Genomic DNA, 20,572 nt, shown 5'->3' on the forward strand with positions numbered 1-20,572 from the left:
CCATTGTGAACATTGTAATCAGACATCCAAAAAAGAAATGAAAAAGGAATCAGCAAATTTAAACTTGGGCATAAATAATAACAATTTCCCCTTCCTAGAAAACAAACTATATGGGCAGGGTCTAAGGGTCAATGTTTTATCTAAACTTCTCAATCTCCTCAAGTTCTTCATATAGTGAGCTATACAAAATAGATTCAAATATATACATAACTGATTTGCTAGCTTTGTTGAGTCAATAAGTGAAGCTGGTACACAGCATCTGCAAGAATCTATAATGCAAAACTTCACCATAACTAGAAATAAGTCAGAGGAAGATCAGTTTGAATCAAGGAACTTTGCATTACAAATATTCATAAAACTAAAATACTGTTAATTTTGAGCAGGCTAACCAACTTCAACTGGCCCCTTCACTTACAACTCTTGCAAACATTACATTCAAATTCAAAATTTTAGAAGTGCCTTCATCCAAGGAAGTCTTTATTGATTTCTAGCATAGTTCTATGGAAGTTACTCTGAAATTTTTCCCATTCTCATGCCATCACTTCCACCCACCACCTACTTCATTTGTAGCTGATGACCCTGCCTCTTTCCTGAATCAAGAATATTCAAGATAATATTGTTCACTAAAAAATCATTAGTAATTTTTTTGGGATGGTTTGCAAGGCAATGGCTTGCCCAAGGCCACACAGCTAGGTAATTATTAAGTGTCTGAGGCTGTATTTGAACTCGGGTCCTCCTGACTCCAGGGCCAGTGCTCTATCCACTGTGCCACCTAGCTGTCTCCCACCCCAACTTAAATTTGATCTACACCTACAATATATTCCTATCAAAGAGGAAAGTATCTTTCTTTATTCCTTTCCAAGGCTGACACTTATTTGTGGAATCACTCAAAACTCTGACTTTCCCCTCTGTCCATAAATGTCCTCAGATCCAAATTATTTTTCATAAAAGAAAAAACATTTTTCTTGGATCCTGATCAAGTAACCAAATCTCCTGTACAAGATTGGTCTGGACACACGCTGTCTATCCTCCTTTCAAATTCTTGCAGTGTTTTTTCCTTCTGATTAGTTCTTTCAGAAGTCACCAAATTCAATGGACTTTTTCTCAATCACCATCCTCCTGAACACTATGCTGCATGTGACTCCAGTGACCAACATCTTCCTTCTTGAACTGTCCTCCCCTTGCTGGGGACACTCAATTCTCTTAGTCCTACTCTCTGATGGCCCATTTTCTCTTTCCTTCATTGACTCTTTTCCTCTTGTACCCAAAACATGGTGTTACTCAAGGTTATGTCTTTGACCCTTATCTCTTTTCTCTGTGCTTTCTTCTTTGGCAATTTACATATAATTAGAGCTCTGTAATCTTTTTATTCAGTCAAAAAAAAAAGGAAATGATTTATAGAAAGGAAAGAATTTGTCAGGTATACATGTAGCTAAAACAAGGGAGACTCCAGGGACTAGGTAAGGCAGATGTCAATGAAATATATCCCTGTCCTTAGTAGCCAGACCATAATTCAAAACTCCCTGAGGAAAAACAATATATCTGGGGAAGAGAAACCAATGATATACCATCTTCCTCAAAAATAATTTCAAAAGATCTAAAATGTCTACAGCACCAGTCTAACAAGTAAAACACAATATAATTTCAGGACCTCTCCTCTTTTATGAAGCTCAAAAACATACTTTTCTTCCTATTACATGCTGAGGCCTGAAATCCTATAATTAGACATAAAAAGCTTAAAATGTAAATACTGGATTGAGATATCAGACTAATTTAAAGTTATTTTATCTAAAATTCAAACAGCTAAAGTGACTGACAAGCACAAGTGACTGACAGATAACTTTCCTATTTTTAATAAGAATAAAAGGTCAGAGAGAGGAAGGAAGGATTTTGGAGATTGGAAGGGAATGTCTACTCCAGGGAAGAAAAGTATTCAAAAAGGAGAGAGTGGTCCCTCTTTTCATGGCAGAAGTGGGAAATACTATATGAAATACTATATAATACTGATAGGTACTGTCATTGGATTGGTTAGTTTTGATAATTGCTTTTTTCTTCTTTTCCTTTTTAAATCTCTGTTACAAGGGATAGCTTATTTGGGTAAGAGAAGCGGAATACGCCCATTAAAAATAGGTAAAATTTTAGAGTGGGGGAAAAAAGCAAGAAAGATGAGGATATTGAAGATAATTTTTATAATTTGTCAATTTTGTAAATATAGTTTTACTGATTGTCAACCATATCTGAATCATTAAAAGGAAGATATGAGCATATGGGTATTTTATGTGAGGTTTATTAAAAACACAGATGCTGTGATGTATGAGAGAATATTACCTGGCTTCACAAATTTTTTACTTGTTTTTGAAACACTTGCAACTTAGTTTAAAAGGAGATACATGAGGGGTGGCTAGGTGGCATAGTGGATAAAGCACCAGCCTTGGAGTCAGGAGTAGTTGGCTTCAAATCCGGTCTCAGACACTTAATAATTACCTAGCTGTGTGGCCTTGGGCAAGCCACTTAACCCCATTTGCCTTGCAAAAAAAAAAAAAACCCTAAAAAAAAAGGAGATACATGAAAAAAAGGAAGTTTTATTTGACTTTATTTGGCCAATTCCACTATAATCTGAATCTGTATTTTTTAAAAAGTGCCTTTCCTAAGCAATTTTTTTCTTGTTCAATTATATTCATGGGGGAGTAGTTTGAAAACTTTCAATCCAAGAAAAATGCTGGCAGAGCGGGGCAGATTCACAAAGAGATTCCACTTGCCATTATGAAATAATCCTCATAAAAATTAATAGTGCATTATTTCTAAAGAGGTATTTTAAAAAAATAAGTAGCAAAAGTAAATTAATTCATATAATACTTAACACCTTGACCCTATGAATGGTTATTGATTTTATAGGTACCAATACTTCCTCCACTGTGCAGATCATAACCCCTAATTTCTTATGGTTTGTCATACCCCCCCCCCAAAAAAAAACTCTCTGGGAAGGAATAGGGTGAGAAGTAGAGGGGAAGGAATCTTCTGATAATGAGCTTGTCTGGAGATAAGAGACAGCCTGTCACTTGGTCCACAGTCAAAGCTTAATTTAGTAGAAACTACCATTAGGGTTTATGAATAGTTGACATAGTAGGGTCATCTACATATAAGGAATAAGAGTAGGCCTTTAAGAAAAGTATGTAATCCTACATACCTTAAATTAATTCACACTGCCAAAAAACTATAGAAATTATTGTAGTATAAATGGCATACATAAGAAATCTGATCGCACACTACCAATAGTCACTGGATCTTATTTTGAGAAACAATGATTTAAAGTTTGTATGTATGAAACACCTAAATAGTTACGTCCAAGCAAAACTGGTATAGAAGTGATTTAAGCATATTACCTTTCCTACTTTTTTTGTCCAATTATATTTAAGTCCTCAAATATTTCACACTGGCAAAGTTGTTACAGTGAAAATACTAGTGAACAAGGAACTAGGGATTTGGGTTTTTCATCCTAGTTTCATGGCTAAATGGTTATGTCACTTTGGGCAATCATTTAACCTGGCTGTTTTTTTTTTAATTTGTAAAAAATAAAGTGACTGAATTTGATGATCTCTAAAGTTCTTTCTAGCTTTAATAGTCTATAATTCCATAGTAAAGCCATGCTTTACAAACATAAGATTTTAAACTCACTTAAACAAGGACTCAAGAAAGATCTTGCCAAATGACAAAACTTAATTTTTCTATTATTAAATTTTATATTAGGAATATTAAGTTAGCACAAATACCACAAACAATATGGAAGAAGACATCACGATTCTTAAATACTGACTTCTGTAAGACTGAACTTGAAAGTTAATGTAATATTGAATTGGAATACATCAATTACCCTATTCCTTCCTCATTCATCCTTGTAAAAGATGTCACTCCGTTACTGTGAAAAAGAGGCTTAGTCACCTTTAGCACCTCCCTTTTTTACTATCCCACATCTTAAAATATTCATTCTCTCATACTTTACTGAGACAAAGAGGTGGTCCTTCTTACCAAAGCTCTCCATATACTACCCTTGATCTTACATATACCCTATTATCTTGTCTTCTCTGATGTCCATGTCTTCCTAACGTTTAAAAAAAACCTTGATTCTAACAGTATCTCAAGCAACTTTTCTGTATTTCACCTCTTTCATAGTCAAACCCTTAAAGTATCCCTTGCCTCTTACTTCCTTATCCTCTCACTTACTTCTTAATCATATGAAATCATATGACATTATCAACTACAATTACTCTCTCCAAAATATGCTTAATTAGTCGATCACGTCTGACTTTCTGCTTCCCCACTTGGCATATTCTTGGCAAAGATGGTTTGGCCATTTCCTTCTGCAGCTCATTTTACAGCTGAAGAAACTGAGGCAAACAGAATTAAGTGACTTACCCAGGGTCACACAGCTAATAAATGTCTGAGGCCAGATTTGCACTCAGGTTTTACTGACTCTAGACCTGAACCACTCTTCCAAAATTACCAATGATTTATTAATTGTGATTCCAATGGACTATTTAAAATACTCATTATTATTCAGAACATGACACTATCAAAACACTCCTGTCTTTTTGTTTCTATGACATTGTTTTTTCTTAGTTCTTACCCTCCTTTTTTCTATCTAATTATGGGTAAAGTCCTGAGATCTTTTCTCTTCTCTCTATATAGCTCAGGGGGTCTACAAACGTTTTAAAAAATATAGCCATTTCAATATAATTAGCTTGCTTTTTAGATCTATGTATTTTATTTATGGACTTAAAAAACATTGAGAAGGGGAGGGGGTTCATGGACTCTACCACACAGGTCCATGATACAAAAAAAAGTTAAGCACCTCTGCCTTAAATGATTTCATTTTTTCCTCTTTGAAAATGATTCCAAATTGGTATGATCAGCCCTAATCTTCTGTCTTGGACTTCAGTCTTATATAACCTATCTATTGAATATTTCTAACCAGATATTTCCTGAGTATCTCAAATTCAGTATCTTAAAAAGAACTTTTTATCTTACTCCTAAAATCTACCCTCTTTCTCTCTTTTGAACTTCCCCAATTTTATCATTTTTCCAGTCACCCAAGTTTGTAACCTCAGTGTCATCTTCAACTCCCCAATCTCCCTCACTGTTCTCTCCAATCAGGAGCTAGCCTGTCATTTCTACCTCTTTTTTATTTTTGTTGTCTTCTCTATTCACATAACTACAATCCTAATTTAGGCCCTTATCACTTCAGCAGAAATACTACAATAATCTAACCGGTCTTCCTGCTTTAAGCCTTTTTCTTCTTCAAACCATCCTCCACATCCCTGGCTGCCCAAATTGAAATTCCTAAAACAGAGGTCTGACCATCTCAATCCTCTGCTCCAAAAACTTCAAAGGCTCCCTATTGACTCTAAAATAAAACCAATTTTTCTTTTGGATATTTAAATGCAACCAAAGTCTGATTTCGATCTACCTTTCCAGACTTATACATTTCTCCTTCAAATATTCTATGTTCTAGTTAAACTAACTCACTTGCTATTTACTTCTCTTCCATGGATCTATCTCATCAAGATCTCTCTACAATGTAAAAATCTCAATCCTTCCATGCTTTCACATCTCAGGCAATTTTGTTCACAACTGTTTCAAGAATTCTTTAACGGGATGTCCATACAATGTACTGGGGGGGGGGGGTCAGCACCTAGATCTCGATATTATATGAGGTTCTGGATGTCCCATCATGGTGTGGAAATGATCCCATGGTTCAGAAAGCTCTGAAGCAGAGCCCAAGATCTGACTGGGTCTAACATCAATAGAAAGATTTCAAGTACATTCCTAGTAACAGACTGTTTCCCAAGGACCAGCCTCATTAAGGATGAAGAGACTCATTACCAGCAGAATGGTAATGAATATTAAGTGATGAATTCTTTAGACATTTCTATTCAAAGTATAATTAACACTTTAATAAACTTGTAAAGTAACTGAAAAATTCTGAATTAGGGTATTAAGAGATTGTTGTTCTAGTCCTACTCTGATGCCCCAATATGGTAAGAAGGATTACCTTGGGTATATGAAGGCCATGCCAGTAGATCATAAATTCTGCAAGGTCATATTCAAGCTGGAAAGCTTTGAATGGTGTACATAGATCTGTTGTATTAATCGTATGATTGTCATCAAAGCTATTTTTTCAATCATAGTATATCACAGACATTCCACTGAATGGCAGAATATCATATCACAAATTTTCAAAATTCTAAATTAGCATGCAAACATAAACTTTATTAAATAAAAATTAATTACCTGAGTAAGAAGCATAAAGGCATTATCTGCCCGAAGATGTTTGGTGAGAAAATCCACACAATGTGCTTCTAAAGCTGGAACTGCATATTTCTTAGCAGTATAAAGAGTTGTCATGACTGTTTCTGGACCAATTTGAACTTCATCTGAATAAAGAAATCTGGAAAACAATTTCAAAAATAGAGAAATTGTCATCAACAGGCCATTAGTATGATAGGATTTTAAAAACAAGTAATATTTACTCACAAACTTCATGGTGGACCCAAGTTGACAAAGCTACAAGGAATCAAAAGTCTAATATACTAATGTAGGTAAGAGATATCTTTTATCTGCCCCATCTTCAAGTTTGCCATCTTCAAGCAGTTCCACATTAATGACTTTCCAGATACTTTAATTTTTCCTTTTAAGTGTCCAAACTTAAAAATGTTTAACCATATTTTATTCAAATCTATCTAAAATTTATTATTCCTTTCTCCACTTTAGTTATCCAGAGATACTGTTATTTAAAGCTTCATGAATGACTAGGGGTTATCACTATGATCACTGTGATACAATGAAGTCCTTTGGAGGTATGACGATGAGTAAGACTGTATTTCTATATATAAGGTCTGTTCACATAGATAATGGAGGTTGTGTTGTCAGCATATTCAATTCAGGCAGCTATTCTATATTTGCATCTTACTAAGCATCTTATGTGCTTAGTAAAAATGATATAGTCCTTGCTAGGAGCTTACATCTATTAGAATTGTACCCAGTTAAGATTGTTGGGGGGGGGCAGCTAAGTGACACAGTGGATAGAGCACCAGCCCTGCAGTCAGGAGTACCTGAGTTCAAATTCAGCTTCAGACACTTAATTTCCTAGCTGTGTGGCCTTGGGCAAGCCATTTAACCCCATTTGCCTTGCAAAAAAAAAGAAAAAAGAAAAAGAGAGAGAGAGAGAGAGAGAGAGAGAGAGAGAGCGAGCGAGCGAAGCATATAGTAAAAGGTCAGAGTAGAAAAAAGCAAAGGAAGGGAGATAAAACATTTACAGCTGAGGGTTAGGAAAAGCTTGATGATGAAGGAAAACAGTCCTTGAATGAAGCCTTAAGAGCAGAACTGTCATGTAGAATGAGGAGGGACTGTATTCCTGGTACTGGACTGCACAAATGCAAAGAAGCAAGAAACAATAATATTGAGTCTGGTAAATAGCTGGCAGTCTGGTCAGGCTGATTCATAAGAGTGTATAGATAAGAAGAGAATGAAAGAAATAAGAACCGAAAAGGTAGTTTGTTTTTTATGGATGGGGGAGATGGAATGGGATGACAGACTAGTGATGTTATTGTCCAAAAAAATATTAAAGTAAAAGAGGGTCATTGAAGCATTTTGTTAAATGCACAAAAAGGAATTGGAGTGGGGGCACACAGAGCCATGATAGAGGCATGAGAACAGCCTTTCCTAGGAGCTCTCTCAAAAATATTCCAAAAAACCCCAAAATTATGGCTTTAAATAAATTTTCAAGACACAGAACCCACAGAAAGCTCTAGTAAGGCAATTCTTCAGCTCAAGGTAGCCTGGAAAATCATGGGAAAACTCTGTTCCATGGGGTAGAGGGGACAAGAATACAACCTGGATTACCACACCAGAGTGAAGGAGCTTCAGTATTCCTGGAACAGCCTGCTGGGTGCCTAGATGCCTTGGTCATGGGGCGGGGGGAGCTCTAGCTCCCAACAGCAGAAGCAGTTTCCTGACCTGGCAACCCAGGGAATACCAAGAACATCTTGGAAGATCAGTGGGGAAACCTCTGCCAGAGTGAGTGGGAACCAAGGTGGCCCTCAGTGCAGCTGCAGCCACCAGCAAAGATGTGGCCCTCAGTGCAGCCCAGATCCCAGGAAAGGGAAGCAAGCATACATAGTCGCCCAGCAGCTGTGACCGGAGCACTCAGCCCACAGAAGGTTAAGGGGGTAGGGGGAGACTGCTGAGGTCTCTCCTCTGGCCTTGGGAGAGGACTCTTGTGCTTTGTCCATATTCAGACCCTAGTCGCAGTCTGGAAGCCCCTATTGCCATCCACAGTCCAGAGCACAGGCAGGAAAACAGTCAGAGTCTCACTTACTGAGGTACTTGTGGGGGTATCCCAATAATTCTCAAAAGCTTAGGAAGCTCCTCAAACTGGGCATAGGCTGGGGAAATGAGGAAACAGAAAGAAAAAAGGAACCTGACCATAGACAATTACTTTGGCCCCATGGAGGATCAAAACACACAATCAGAAGATGAGAAAGTTCCAGATTCTGCATCTAAATCCTCCAAGAAATATAGAGGTTGGTCTCAGGCTATTTCAGAGCTCAAAAAAGATTCTGAAACTCAAGTAAGGAGGTAGAGGAAAAACCGAGAAGAGAAATGAGGGAGATGCAGGAAAAACATGAAAACCAAGTCAACAGCTTAGTCAAAGATCCAAAAAAAAAATGCTGAAGAAAATAACATACTAAAACCTAGTTTAGCTCAAATGGAAAAAACAGTTCAAAAAGTTAATGAGGAGAAAAATACCTCAAAAAAGCAGAATTGGCCAAATGGAAAAGGAGATAAGAAAACTCTCTGAAAAAAAAAGCCTTCAAATGTGGAGTGGAACTAAAGGAAACTGATGACTTTGTGAGGAATCGAGCAACAATAAAACAATATCAAAACAATGAAAAACTAGAAGAAAACGTGAAGTATCTTATTAAAAAAATGGATCTGGAAAACTGATCCAGAAGAGATAATTTAAAAATTATTGGGCTACCAGAAAGTCAGAAAGAGAGCCTTGACTTATTTTAAAAGAATTTCTATAGAAAAATTGTCCTGATATCCTAGAAGCAGAGGCAAAATAGAAATCGAGAGAATCCATTGATCTCCTACTGACAGAGATCCAAGAAGTGGTTAGGTGGTAGAGTACCTGAGTTCAAATCGAGCCTCAGATAATTCACGATTACCTAGCTTGTGTGGCCTTGGGCAAGCCACTTAACCCCACTGTCTTGCAAAAATGAGAGAAAGAGAGAAAGAGAGAGAGAGAGAGAGAGAGAGAGAGAGAGAGAGAGAGAAAGAAATCCAAAAAAAAAATAACCCCCAGGAATATAGCCAAGTTCCAGAGCTCCCAAGTCAAAGAAAATAATACAAGCAGCCAGAACAAAACAATTCAAATATTGTGGAGCTGCAGTCAGGATCACACAGGATTTAGCAGCATCCACAATAATGGCTCATAGGGCTTGGAATATAATATTCTAGAAGGTAAAAGAGCTTGGAATACAACCAAGAATCAACTACTGGGGCAGCTAGATGGCACAGTGGATAGAGCACTGGTCCTGGAGTCAGGAGTACCTGAGTTCAAATCTGGCCTCAGACTCTTAATAATTACCTAGCTGTGTGGCCTTGGGCAAGCCACTTAACCTCACTTGCCTTGCAAAAATCTAAAATGAATCAACTACCCAGCAAAACTGAACATCTTCTTCCAGGGGAAAAGATGGACTTTTTTTTTTTCCTATTAAAGATTTTATTTACTTTGAGTTTTACAATTTCCCCCCAACCTTACTTCCCTCCCCCCACCCCCACGGAAAGCAATCTGTGTCTTTACATTGTTTCCAATGTTGTACACTGATCCAAGTTGAGTGTGATGAGAGAGAAATCATATTCTTAAGGAAGAAAGATAAAGTATAAAAGATAACAAGATCAGACAATATCAGTTTTTTCCCCTAAATTAAAGGAAATAGTCCTTGGACTTTGTTCAAACTCCATGGCTCTTTATCTGGATACAGATGGTATTCTCCATTGCAGAGAACCCCAAATTGTCCCTGATTGTTGCACTGATGGAATGAGCAAGTCCATCAAGGTTGATCATCACCCCCATGTTGCTGATAGAGTGTACAGTGTTTCTCTGGTTCTGCTCATCTCACTCAGCATCAGTTCATGCAAATCCCTCCAGGCTTCCCTGAATTCCCATCCCTCCTGGTTTCTAACAGAACAATAGTGTTCCATGACATACATACATACATACACCAGTTTGCTAAGTCATTCCCCAATTGAAGGACATTTACTTGATTTCTAATTCTTTGCCACCACAAACAGGGCTGCTATGAATATTTTTGGACAAGTGATGCCTTTACCCTTTTTCATCATCTCTTACCAGTAGTGGTATTGCTGGATCAAAGGGTATGCACATGAAAAGATGGGACTTTCAATGAAATGGGAAATTCAGATGTTCCTGCTAAAATGACCAGAGCTGAACAGAAAGTTTGATCTTCAAGTACAGAACTCTGGTGAAGCATAGTGGACAAGGGTAAATTAAGTGGGATTTAATGGTGATGAGCTACATGTATTCCTGCACAGGAAGAAGATACTGATAATACTCATATGCCCCTTCTCATTTATTAGAGCAGTTAGAAGGAGCTTTTATAGTCAAGACACAGGAGAGAGCCAAATTTGAAGGTATAATGTATTTTTAAAATGGAGTCAATGGGTGAAAAGGAAATGTACTGGGAGAAAGGGAAAGGAGAAGTAGAATAGACTAAGATATTTCATTCAAGAGTCAAGAAACAGCTTTTGCAATGGTATGGAAGGGGAGAAGAGGAGGGGGGATGAGGAACCTTCATTCTCATCAGAAATGATTTATAAAGGAAACAACATGTATACTTAATAGGGCATAGAAATCTAGAAGAGAAAGGGGATGGAAGAAAGGGGATGGGGGAAGGGAGGTAGGGGTTAGAGGAGAGGGTAGATCATGGGAGAGGATAGTCAGATATAATACATTTTCTTTTTTAGTTTTTGCAAGGTGGTGGGATTGGATGGCCTGTCTGGGATCATGGGACTGGGTGGTTGCTGGGTCTCTGAGGTGGAATATAGGCTTAGGGCCTCCCGACCCCTAGGGTCAGTGCTCTGTCTGCCATGCCATTCAGCTGTCCCACAGCACACTTTTGATGAGGGACAGAATGAAAGGAGAGAGAAAATATGGTAATCGGTAGTGGGGAGAAATGAATGGAGGGAATTACCAATCAGCAGCTGATGGACTTATGATAAAGAATGCAATCCACCACAGAGACAGAACTCATGGTATTGGAACACAGACTGAAGCACATTTTTTTCCTTTCTTTCACTTTATTTCTCATGAGATTTTTTTATTTTTGTGGGGGGAGGGGGATTGTTTACTCTTACTATTTTAGTGATGTATAAATAAAAATAAGTCAGTCTGGAAAAAATAAATTAAAAAAGGAATACAAGGAAGTTCTGAGGTAGAACAGCTTGTGTGTGTATATATATATATATATATATATATATATATGCAATATATATGTGTAATTTATGATATACTTATTTTTTAAAAAAAGCGAGTTGTACATCAGAGAAATCCATAACATCTTTTTATGTTTGACTTTGCATATGGAAATATTCTTATTGGCACTATTTAAATTCAGAATTTTTTTAAATGGGAAAAAATATAATTTGAAACTAAATTGTGGCAGGCTTTAAACATTAAGTTAAGGAGTTTTTATTTTATCTTCCAAGCATTGGAGAGATGGACACTAAAGTTTTCTAAGTGTAAAATAGCCTGGCAAGATGCAGTACAAATTGTATTAGATCTAGAGTCACAAGTGCTTCATCTAATATTTTCTTTGTGATAACAGACAAATCTCTTACATCCCCCTTGAGTCTTCTCATCTGTAAATGAAGGTAATACATTACTGTAAAAGCCCCTACATCCCTCAGGCTTTACTGTGAGGATCAACTGAAATCTGGGTTTGAATTCTACACTTAACAGTTGTATGATCTGAACCATACTTTTCCTAACTGCAAAATGTAGATATTTTTCAATTTGTGTTACTGGATCCTAACATAATGCTTTCTTATACATCACTTATGCTTAATAAATTCTGTCTGAAATGAAAATGCAAATCAGAAAGGGAATGATCAATGGAGCAAGGTACTGGAAAAAAAAGACTACCTTTTGAAAGAACCAAAGACATGGAAGAGGCATAGAATTGATATACTCATATCAGATGACCTCTGTCTCCTATTCCTGGAAGGCACTTCCCTTCTTATCTCTGCTATTTAAAATAATTAGCTTTTCTCCAGGCCCTAAGTACAAATGCTTAAAACTTTTCCTGATGCCCTCCAGTTGCAGTGCTCTATCTCTCCAAAATTATCTTACATTGATCTGTGTATATCTACTATGTAAGTTCCTTTAAAACAGGTACTATTTCATTTTTGTCTTTGTTATCCAACAGCAGAAAGGGCACTGGTCCTGGAGTCAGAAGATGTAGGTTCAAATTCTAATTATAAGGCTCACTACCTATTATGATCTTGGGCAAGTTACTTAAATCTCCTTGGGCCTCTTTTTTTGGTGCCCATCCCATCCACTGAGTTTAACACCTCTAATTTAGACTATAAATAAACTATTTTGATACAACTATCTTATAGAGAAATCAAATGGAAGATTACAAGGAGTTAACTGATTCATAAAAGCTGTGGGCAGTAAAAGCACTATTTAGAAAACTTGGTGCCTACTATGTGCCAGGCAGTATATTAAGTACTTTGCATCTTTACAACAATCTCATAAAATAGACTCTGCTATTATAACCATTTTATAAATTGAAAAAATTGAAGCAAATAGAGGCTACATTTGAACTTGGATCTTCCTGACTCCACACACTATATCACTTAGCTCCCTCATATTAATAATATGAAAATTAAAACTAAAAATTACATAAGTTCTAAAAATGTTTTCATTTATTTTTTTCAAGTTTTATTGATGCTTTTACACTCCCTTCCCACTGAGCCCAACCTTGTAACATAAAAAAGAAATTAAACAAAACTAAATAGGCAGCAACCCACATTCGAAAATTTATGCGACTTTAAAGTAGTCCCTCAACTCTCTACTCAGAGGAAGGAGTATTTTGCCATCTGTTCTTCAGGACCAAGAGAGACTATAATTAATCACACTTTGGAGGTCAGTTTTTACTTTAAGTTATTGCTATCACTATTTTATTCTGTCCTCTGGTTATGTTTACTGGATGTGGCATCAGTTCATACCAGGTAATTCCATATAGGTCTTTTCTAAAGATTTGTTGTTTCTTATAGTACAATGATATAGTACTACATTCATATACCACAATTTATTTTATTCCACCATTAAATACTATCTATTTGATTTTGTAACCATTTTTTTGCTATCACAAAAAGTTTACAGTTGGCCAATTTAGTTAAAAAGAATTTATCAAGTCCTCTCCCTATATCCAATTGAATAAAATTTCCATCAACATTCCACCTACTCTCTGCCTCAAAGAAAGAGACAAATCATGGTATATGGTGAGAATCTGTGGGTCTGTTTTTCTAGACCTAATTCTACAACGAACTAGCTGGATGACCTTAATAAGTAAGACCAGATCTAACATGTCTCTGGGATTCATATGGATTATCACATTATTAGAACACAAATATCAAAATACTTCTTAAACAAAAAACTGAAGAACCAAAGACCCCCCACACACACACACATAGGGAAAAAGTCAAAACTATTCACATTCAGAGAGTAATAAGTATTAAAGACACTATTATTGACCTATTCCAGAAAAGAGTGTATAGCATAAAACAGACAGCTTATGTGCACAATCATAGATAGCACAGCCTGGCAGAGAAAATTTAACAAGCAACAATAGTAGAGATATTACTGGTCAAAACTATAAAATGTAAAAAAAAAAAGGTACAACTGAACTAGTATACAAAATATTCATATTAAAAGAATTGGAATCCAGTTAAGTGTTACATATATTAATTCATGGGGAAAAGAAATGATGAAATCTTACTACATGGTGTCCTGCTAGCACTAAAAAAAAAATCACTACTAGCACAAAATACTATGTTAACTAAGAAATACTATCAAGCAAATGTAATCTTTCCCCTTCATTAATTGCACTTAATAAAACATAATGTGTCTGAAAAAGCAAACTAGATTAAGTCAACCAATTCAAACAAGTAATGTGTGGACAATCAGATCAAAAATGTAAAAGATTAAAAACAACTCAATCTACTACAGTAATAATGACTACAAATGAGGATAGTACAAAAATCAGAAAAAAAAATGCGAACTAAAATCTGAACACACTCAACTAATTAAAGATAGATGTTTAAACTTAAATTTAAACCTATCAAAGCAACTAGGAAGTGACTTGGGGATTCAATAAATTACAAAGAAATACCAAACATCTTCAAAATACTTAGTAATGGCCTAGAACCTACACTGAAAAGCCAGGTCACATGGTGACAAGCAATGCTAAAGTGGGAAGAGGACTACAGCTATAAAAGCCAAGACATCTCAACAGCTCTCCTTGAAGATCTGCAGGTTATAGTACAACATTTAAGATAGCCTATAATCCTGGAAGAACCTAAACTATCAACACCAGAAATTTGAAAGCCAACTTTGACTCAAGATTTCATGTGAGAATGTTTGCTCTCAGCTCTTCCCCCCCCCCTTTTTATTTATTTAAGGTAATGGGGTTATGTGACTTGCCCAATGTCACACAGCTAGACAATTATTAAGTGTCTGAGGCTGGATTTGAATTCAGGTCCTCCTGACTCCAGGGCTGGTGCTCTATCCACTTCACTACCTAGCTGCCCCCTCTCATCTTAACACATACCAACTCAGAAAAGGTAAGCAAAGCAACAAATTCAGCCAAAGCATTAACAGTAAATAATAATAAACTAACCAACTATTTTCAATTTCAGGGTGCACACTACTTCTATACAGGACCAGTAAACACACCAGTCAAGAACCAAGAAATCCATCAGATAAAGCAGCTAAAGAACACAATCCAGCAAACAGTAAATTTTCAGAAGCAACAGAAAAAAGCTGAGGTCTTAGATGGCTGGATAGCAAACAAAGTGTTCAAAGCAAAGAGAGCACTGTTTCCAACAGTACCAGCATCCAACAAGGTAAAAAGACAAACTTACTAAATACTCTAAAATTAATAAGAGACCCAACAATCAAAATTTTTAACCAGCTAAGAAAATATTTTAAGCAACAGCAAGCTTTTCAGCAAAAGCAGAACCTAGAAAGCAATACTTGAGCATTGAATGAAGATACAGATGCTATGGGATGGAGAAATTGAACAACACAAATCTAAGGTTCTAGAGGAAGTAGGGCAGTACACAGGAGTACTAGGGACTTTTCTAACAAACAGAATGTAAATTTGAAGGAGACTATATTATTATTACATGTCATGCTAGACAGATTCACTTAAACATGCCAGATCATTACCAATCATGAAAACAAAATTCGCATCTCCTAGATCAATGCAATGCCCCCAAAATACTAACAACTATGTGCACTAATAAGTGCACGTTCAATCCAGCAGACTTTCAATATCTAATGACCAATAGTTAAGACTTAAACTTACTAGAATTAGAAAGAGAAATATTTCATTTAGCAATTAAAACTGTGAATGAAATTGGACCAGAAGGTCAAAAAATAAAGCAATATAATAATGATCTAAATGTCATTAGGATGATCAGACACCACCACCACAGCAGAAACACTGGGACAGAGATCATGGGAAACCAACAACTAACTAAAGTACTGGGAGTACTACCTGAACTTCACAAACAATTTTAACCAAGGTAGAAAACTAACCCAATGACAAGATTAGAAATAGACAGAGCAGAAGAACAATTTCCACCTATAGAAAGCACAATACCCATAGAAATGATGAGAAAAGGAGACGCCTTCCCTATTGGAAAGTACTACTTTAAAACCAACCAGCCAGACTAGCAAAAATTTGGCAAACAAGGAGTTAGGAAGAGCACCACAAATAAAGCCTAACTACACAGAAGGACAAAGAGCAGAACTGCAAAAAAAATCAGGATGGGCAGTGGGAGGAACAACAGAAAACCACTACAGTGAAGCTTATAGGCAGAAAATATCTGGTTTTGTGCAAAAGAAGGGGGCTTAGACCTACCTGATCTAAAATTATATTATAAAGCATCAGTCATCAAAACTGTTTGGTATTGGCTAAGAAATAGAGTTGGTGGATCAGTGGAGTAGACTAGGTGTAAAAGCAGGAAATGATTATAGTAATCTGCTGTTTGATAAACCCAAAGATTCCAGCTACTGAGATAAAAACTCTCTCTTTGATAAAAACTGCTAGGAAAACTGGAAGTTAGTATGAAGAAACTTAGATTAGACCAACACCTCACACCCTTTACCAAGATCCAAATGATTACAGGATTTAGACAAAAAAAAAACACAATACTATAAGCAAATTAGAAGATCAAGGACTAGTTTACCTGTCAGATCTATGGAAAGGGGAGCAGTTTATGACTAAGGAAGAAATGGAGAACATTACCAAAAACAAACTAGAAGATTTTGATTACATTAAATTAAAAAGCTTTGCACAGATAAAACCCCTGTGACCAAGATCAAAAGAAATGCAAACTGGGAAACAATTTTTACAACTAATGATTCTGACAAAGGACTTATTTCTAAAATATACAGAGAACTGAGTCAAATTTTATAGAAAAAAAAAAGCCATTCCCCAATTGACAAATGGTCAAAGGATATGCAAAGGCAATTTACAGATGAGGAGATCAAAGCAATCCATAGCCATATGAAAAATTGTTCTAAATCATTAATTATTGGAGAAATGCAAATTAAAGCTTCTCTGAGGTACCACCTCACACCTCTCAGACTGGACAATATGACCATAAAGGACAATGATCATTGTTGGAAGGGTTGTGGGAAATCTGGGACACTATTACACTGTTGGTGGAGCTGTGAACTCACCCAACCTTTCTGGAGAAATTTGGAACTACATCCAAAGGGCAACAAAAATGAGCATACCCTTTGATCTAGCAATACCACTACTGGGTCTATACCCAGAAGAGATGATGAAAAAGGGTTAAAAACATCACTTGCACAAAAATATTCATAGCAGCCCTGTTTGTGGTGGCAAAGAATTGGAAATCAAGTAAATGTCCTTCAACTGAGGAAACTGTGGTATATGTATGTCATGGAACGCTATTGTTCTATTAGAAACCAGGAGGGATGGGAATTCAGGGAAGCCTGGAGGGATTTGCATGAACTGATTCTGAATGAGATGAGCAGAACCAGAAAAACACTGTACACCCTATCAGCAACATAGGGATGATGTTCAACCTTGATGGACTTGCTCCTTCCATCAGTGCAACAACCAGGGACAATTTTGGGCTGTCTGCAATGGTGAATACCATCTGTATCCAGATAAAGAGCTATGGAGTTTGAACAAAGTTCAAGGACTATTCCCTTTAATTTAGAAAAAAAAATATCTTATTGTCTGATCTTGTCATCTCTTATACTTTTTGCTTCTTCCTTAAGGATGTGATTTCTCTCTCATCACACTCAATTTGGATCAGTGTACAACATGGAAAAAAATAAAGACTGACAGATTGCTTTCCTTGGGGGGTGGGGGGGAGGGAAGTAAGATTGGGAGAAAAATTGTAAAACTCAAAATCTTCAAAAACATAATAATAAAAGATAAAATATTTGGTTTTAAATTTCCAGAATATTCTTTTGTGACAAGAAGTGTTCCAACCATATATTCAGGACCAGCAAAAACAGAAAATGACTGAATCAGCTGGTTCAAAAAATCAGCAAAGAATAACCATGGCTTCAAAAATAGATCTTGTTAGATACATTAATAGATCACTGTTAAATGAAAAAAAAAGGAGAAAATAGGGAAGAGTTGGGTACTACAGTAAATGACATACAGAAGAAACACTGTAAGAAATGTCCTAGTAAATACATACAATCCACAGACTTTGAATTACGGAAATGGAGAATTCCAATGTATTCTTCCTCTTCTCACAGTTTTCTTGACTGAGTAATCTCTTTCACTTTGAGCACTTAAAAAAAAATACGATTCTGTATAATTTTAGGTTACATCTAAGCTAAGAATTTCTCTCCAAAAGTCAATGTATAATTTTATGATTTTGAAATCTGGGATAGCATTAAAATAAATCTTAGTATGCTGTTAATATCGTGTATTTTAGAACATCAATCAAATTTACTCATATTAAAGGGTTTAGCTAACAGTATTTCAAATCAGACTGCAGCTATTCAAGTTACAAGACCTGAAAACCTTACTGAAGAAAGAAGATGCCCCACTTTTTTCAATTCAACAAGTATTTACTGAGTAATAAAGGCTTATCTTCTCAAACTAACAGTGATAAGAGAGCATATTTTTTTAATTCGCCTGAAATTTAAAAGAAGTCATACTTTTCTTCAGGATAAAACACAATCATCATTAAGGCAAGAGGTACACTGGACCTTAAAGGACAGGGGTTCAAATGCCATTTCTTTGTTACCCGTAACCCTAGTCACTTTACCTCTCTGGGCCTCAGGTACTTCACCTGTACAATGAGGACACTGTGCTAAATTATTTATGAGGTTCCCTCCAATTAATGCTTCAATCAGATTATTTTGTAATATACAGACCATTAACTTCTAAATTACAAAGAAAAAATATAACCGCATCACATTTATTCTTCTGGCTAAAACATTTTCAGTCACATTTGTAAGCACTCGAAATACATCTTCCACTCGATGTAACGCATTTTGGGGTAGGAGATTAAAAGTAATAGAAATAGTAATAGAAAAGTGCAAACAGCATTCTATTTTTATTTTGTTTTTTTCAGGGCAATGGAGTTAAGTGGCTTGCCCAAGGCCACACAGCTAGGTCATTATTAAGTGTCTGAGGCCGGATTTGAACCCAGGCACTCCTGACTCCAGGGCCGGTGCTCTATCCACCACACAAGGAGGGCTCTGTCTCCCAGTCAGCTTCTGGGTCCCCTCTAAACGCCAGACCACCCCGGGCCGGAGCCTGCTGTACAGCCCTTCCTATGGAATCAGGCAGGCCGGGAGTTTCGCTGGTGCCGCCTCCCCCAAGGCCTGCCTCCCCCGGGGCCTGGGACAGTCCCACGCGTCCGATCGTGACTCAGGAACCCAGGCGGCCGGAGGTGGCCCCCGGGAGCAGATCGGCGGGGACCGGCCCGAGGACGCGTCGCAGGTGGCAACGCCCAGGTGGCAACGCCCAGGTCCCAACAGGCACCTGCGCCCCTGCCGCCCCGGCGCCCTCCCCGGGAGGAGGTCGGAGCTCCGGGGTCAAAGGGGCCCCGGAGAGCGGCGAGAGCCCGGCCCGGCTCACCTCAGCAGCGCCAGGAAGGCGGCGGGCTCCACGTCGGGCAGCTCGATCTCGGCCGAGGTGGTGGCCATGCCGCCGTTGAACATAGCGTCGAAGACGGCGCTGCCGGCGGCCAGCACGAAGCGGTGGGCGGGGATGCGCTGCGGGCCCCCCGCGGCCGCGGCCCCCGCGCCCCCGCGCCCCTTGCCCAGCACGAAGCGCACGTCGCTCAGCAGCTCCGTGTTGAAGAGGAAGGCGAAGCGCTCCTTGAGCGAGGCCTTGGTGGCCTGCCAGTTGTACAGCGGCTCGCGCTGCAGGGGCAGCGGCGCCGCCGGGCCCTGAGGTGCCGGCCGCGGTGGGGAGGCCCCGGCACCCTTCTCGGCCTCCGGGCCCAGGAGACAGTCCCCTGGAGCTGGGGCCCCGATTCCGGCCATGCCCGAGGCGCCTCTCGGCCCTACAGAGCGCGCTGCCCGCGACGGCTTAGCTGGCGGGCCGGGCCCCCGGCTGCCATTTCCCGCGGCGGCCCGGTCGGGCTCCGTGCGGGGCCCAGGCCGCGGTCGTGAGGAGCTGCCTCCCGCGGCCGGTTCCGTTGCCTTCGCTGCCGAACCTTCCGGGAGAGCGCCACTTCCGGTCGCTCCCCGCGGGAGGGGGAGGGGCGCCCACGCAGGCGCCCCCGAGCTAGGCCAGAGGCGGGGGGGGGGGGGCGCTGCACGCACAGGCGGAACTGAGCCCCGGCCCGGGGTCCCCCGGCCACGCCCCTGCCCGGCCGCGAGCCCCCGGGAGTCACGTGCCTGCCCCCCCCCCCCCCCCCGCGAGCCGCGAGGGAGGCCGGTCTTGGCCGCGCGCGCTTCCCGACGCCTGACCCACTGCGGCGAGCACTGCCATGGGCTGCTCCCGCTGCCCAGGGGTTTGGAAGCCGCTCACCCTGCTGCGCTAGCGAGGCCGCTCCGCCCAAGCGCGGCGGCGCCCTGCCTAGGTGACCTTGACCAAGCCCATCAGCTCTATTAAGGCTTCCTAGAAAATGGAATATTTACGCACTATCACTCAATTTTTTTTTATCCTCCAAGGTGACCGACGATCTTTAGTGACCGTATCTCATAACCTCTTTTTCTCAGTCTTCAATGTCTTTAACTTCCTCA

At 38.9% G+C, this 20,572-nt stretch overlaps 1 protein-coding gene across 1 annotated transcript in view; it reads right to left on the reverse strand.

The window, feature by feature from the left end:
• BTBD1 (BTB domain containing 1) overlaps positions 1-20,066 on the reverse strand; it is a 35,834-nt gene extending 15,768 nt beyond the window's left edge. The window contains exons 1-2 of the mRNA XM_074233966.1: positions 19,458-20,066; positions 6,289-6,445 (exon numbers count right to left, since the gene is read on the reverse strand). Coding sequence (XP_074090067.1) covers positions 6,289-6,445; positions 19,458-19,867 — 567 coding nt within the window. The 5' untranslated portion in view covers positions 19,868-20,066. The remainder of the gene's footprint in view (positions 1-6,288; positions 6,446-19,457) is intronic.
• Between the last annotated feature and the right edge of the window lie 506 nt (positions 20,067-20,572).

This window comes from Macrotis lagotis, chromosome 4, assembly GCF_037893015.1.
Source record: "Macrotis lagotis isolate mMagLag1 chromosome 4, bilby.v1.9.chrom.fasta, whole genome shotgun sequence".
Lineage (NCBI taxonomy): Eukaryota > Metazoa > Chordata > Mammalia > Peramelemorphia > Peramelidae > Macrotis > Macrotis lagotis.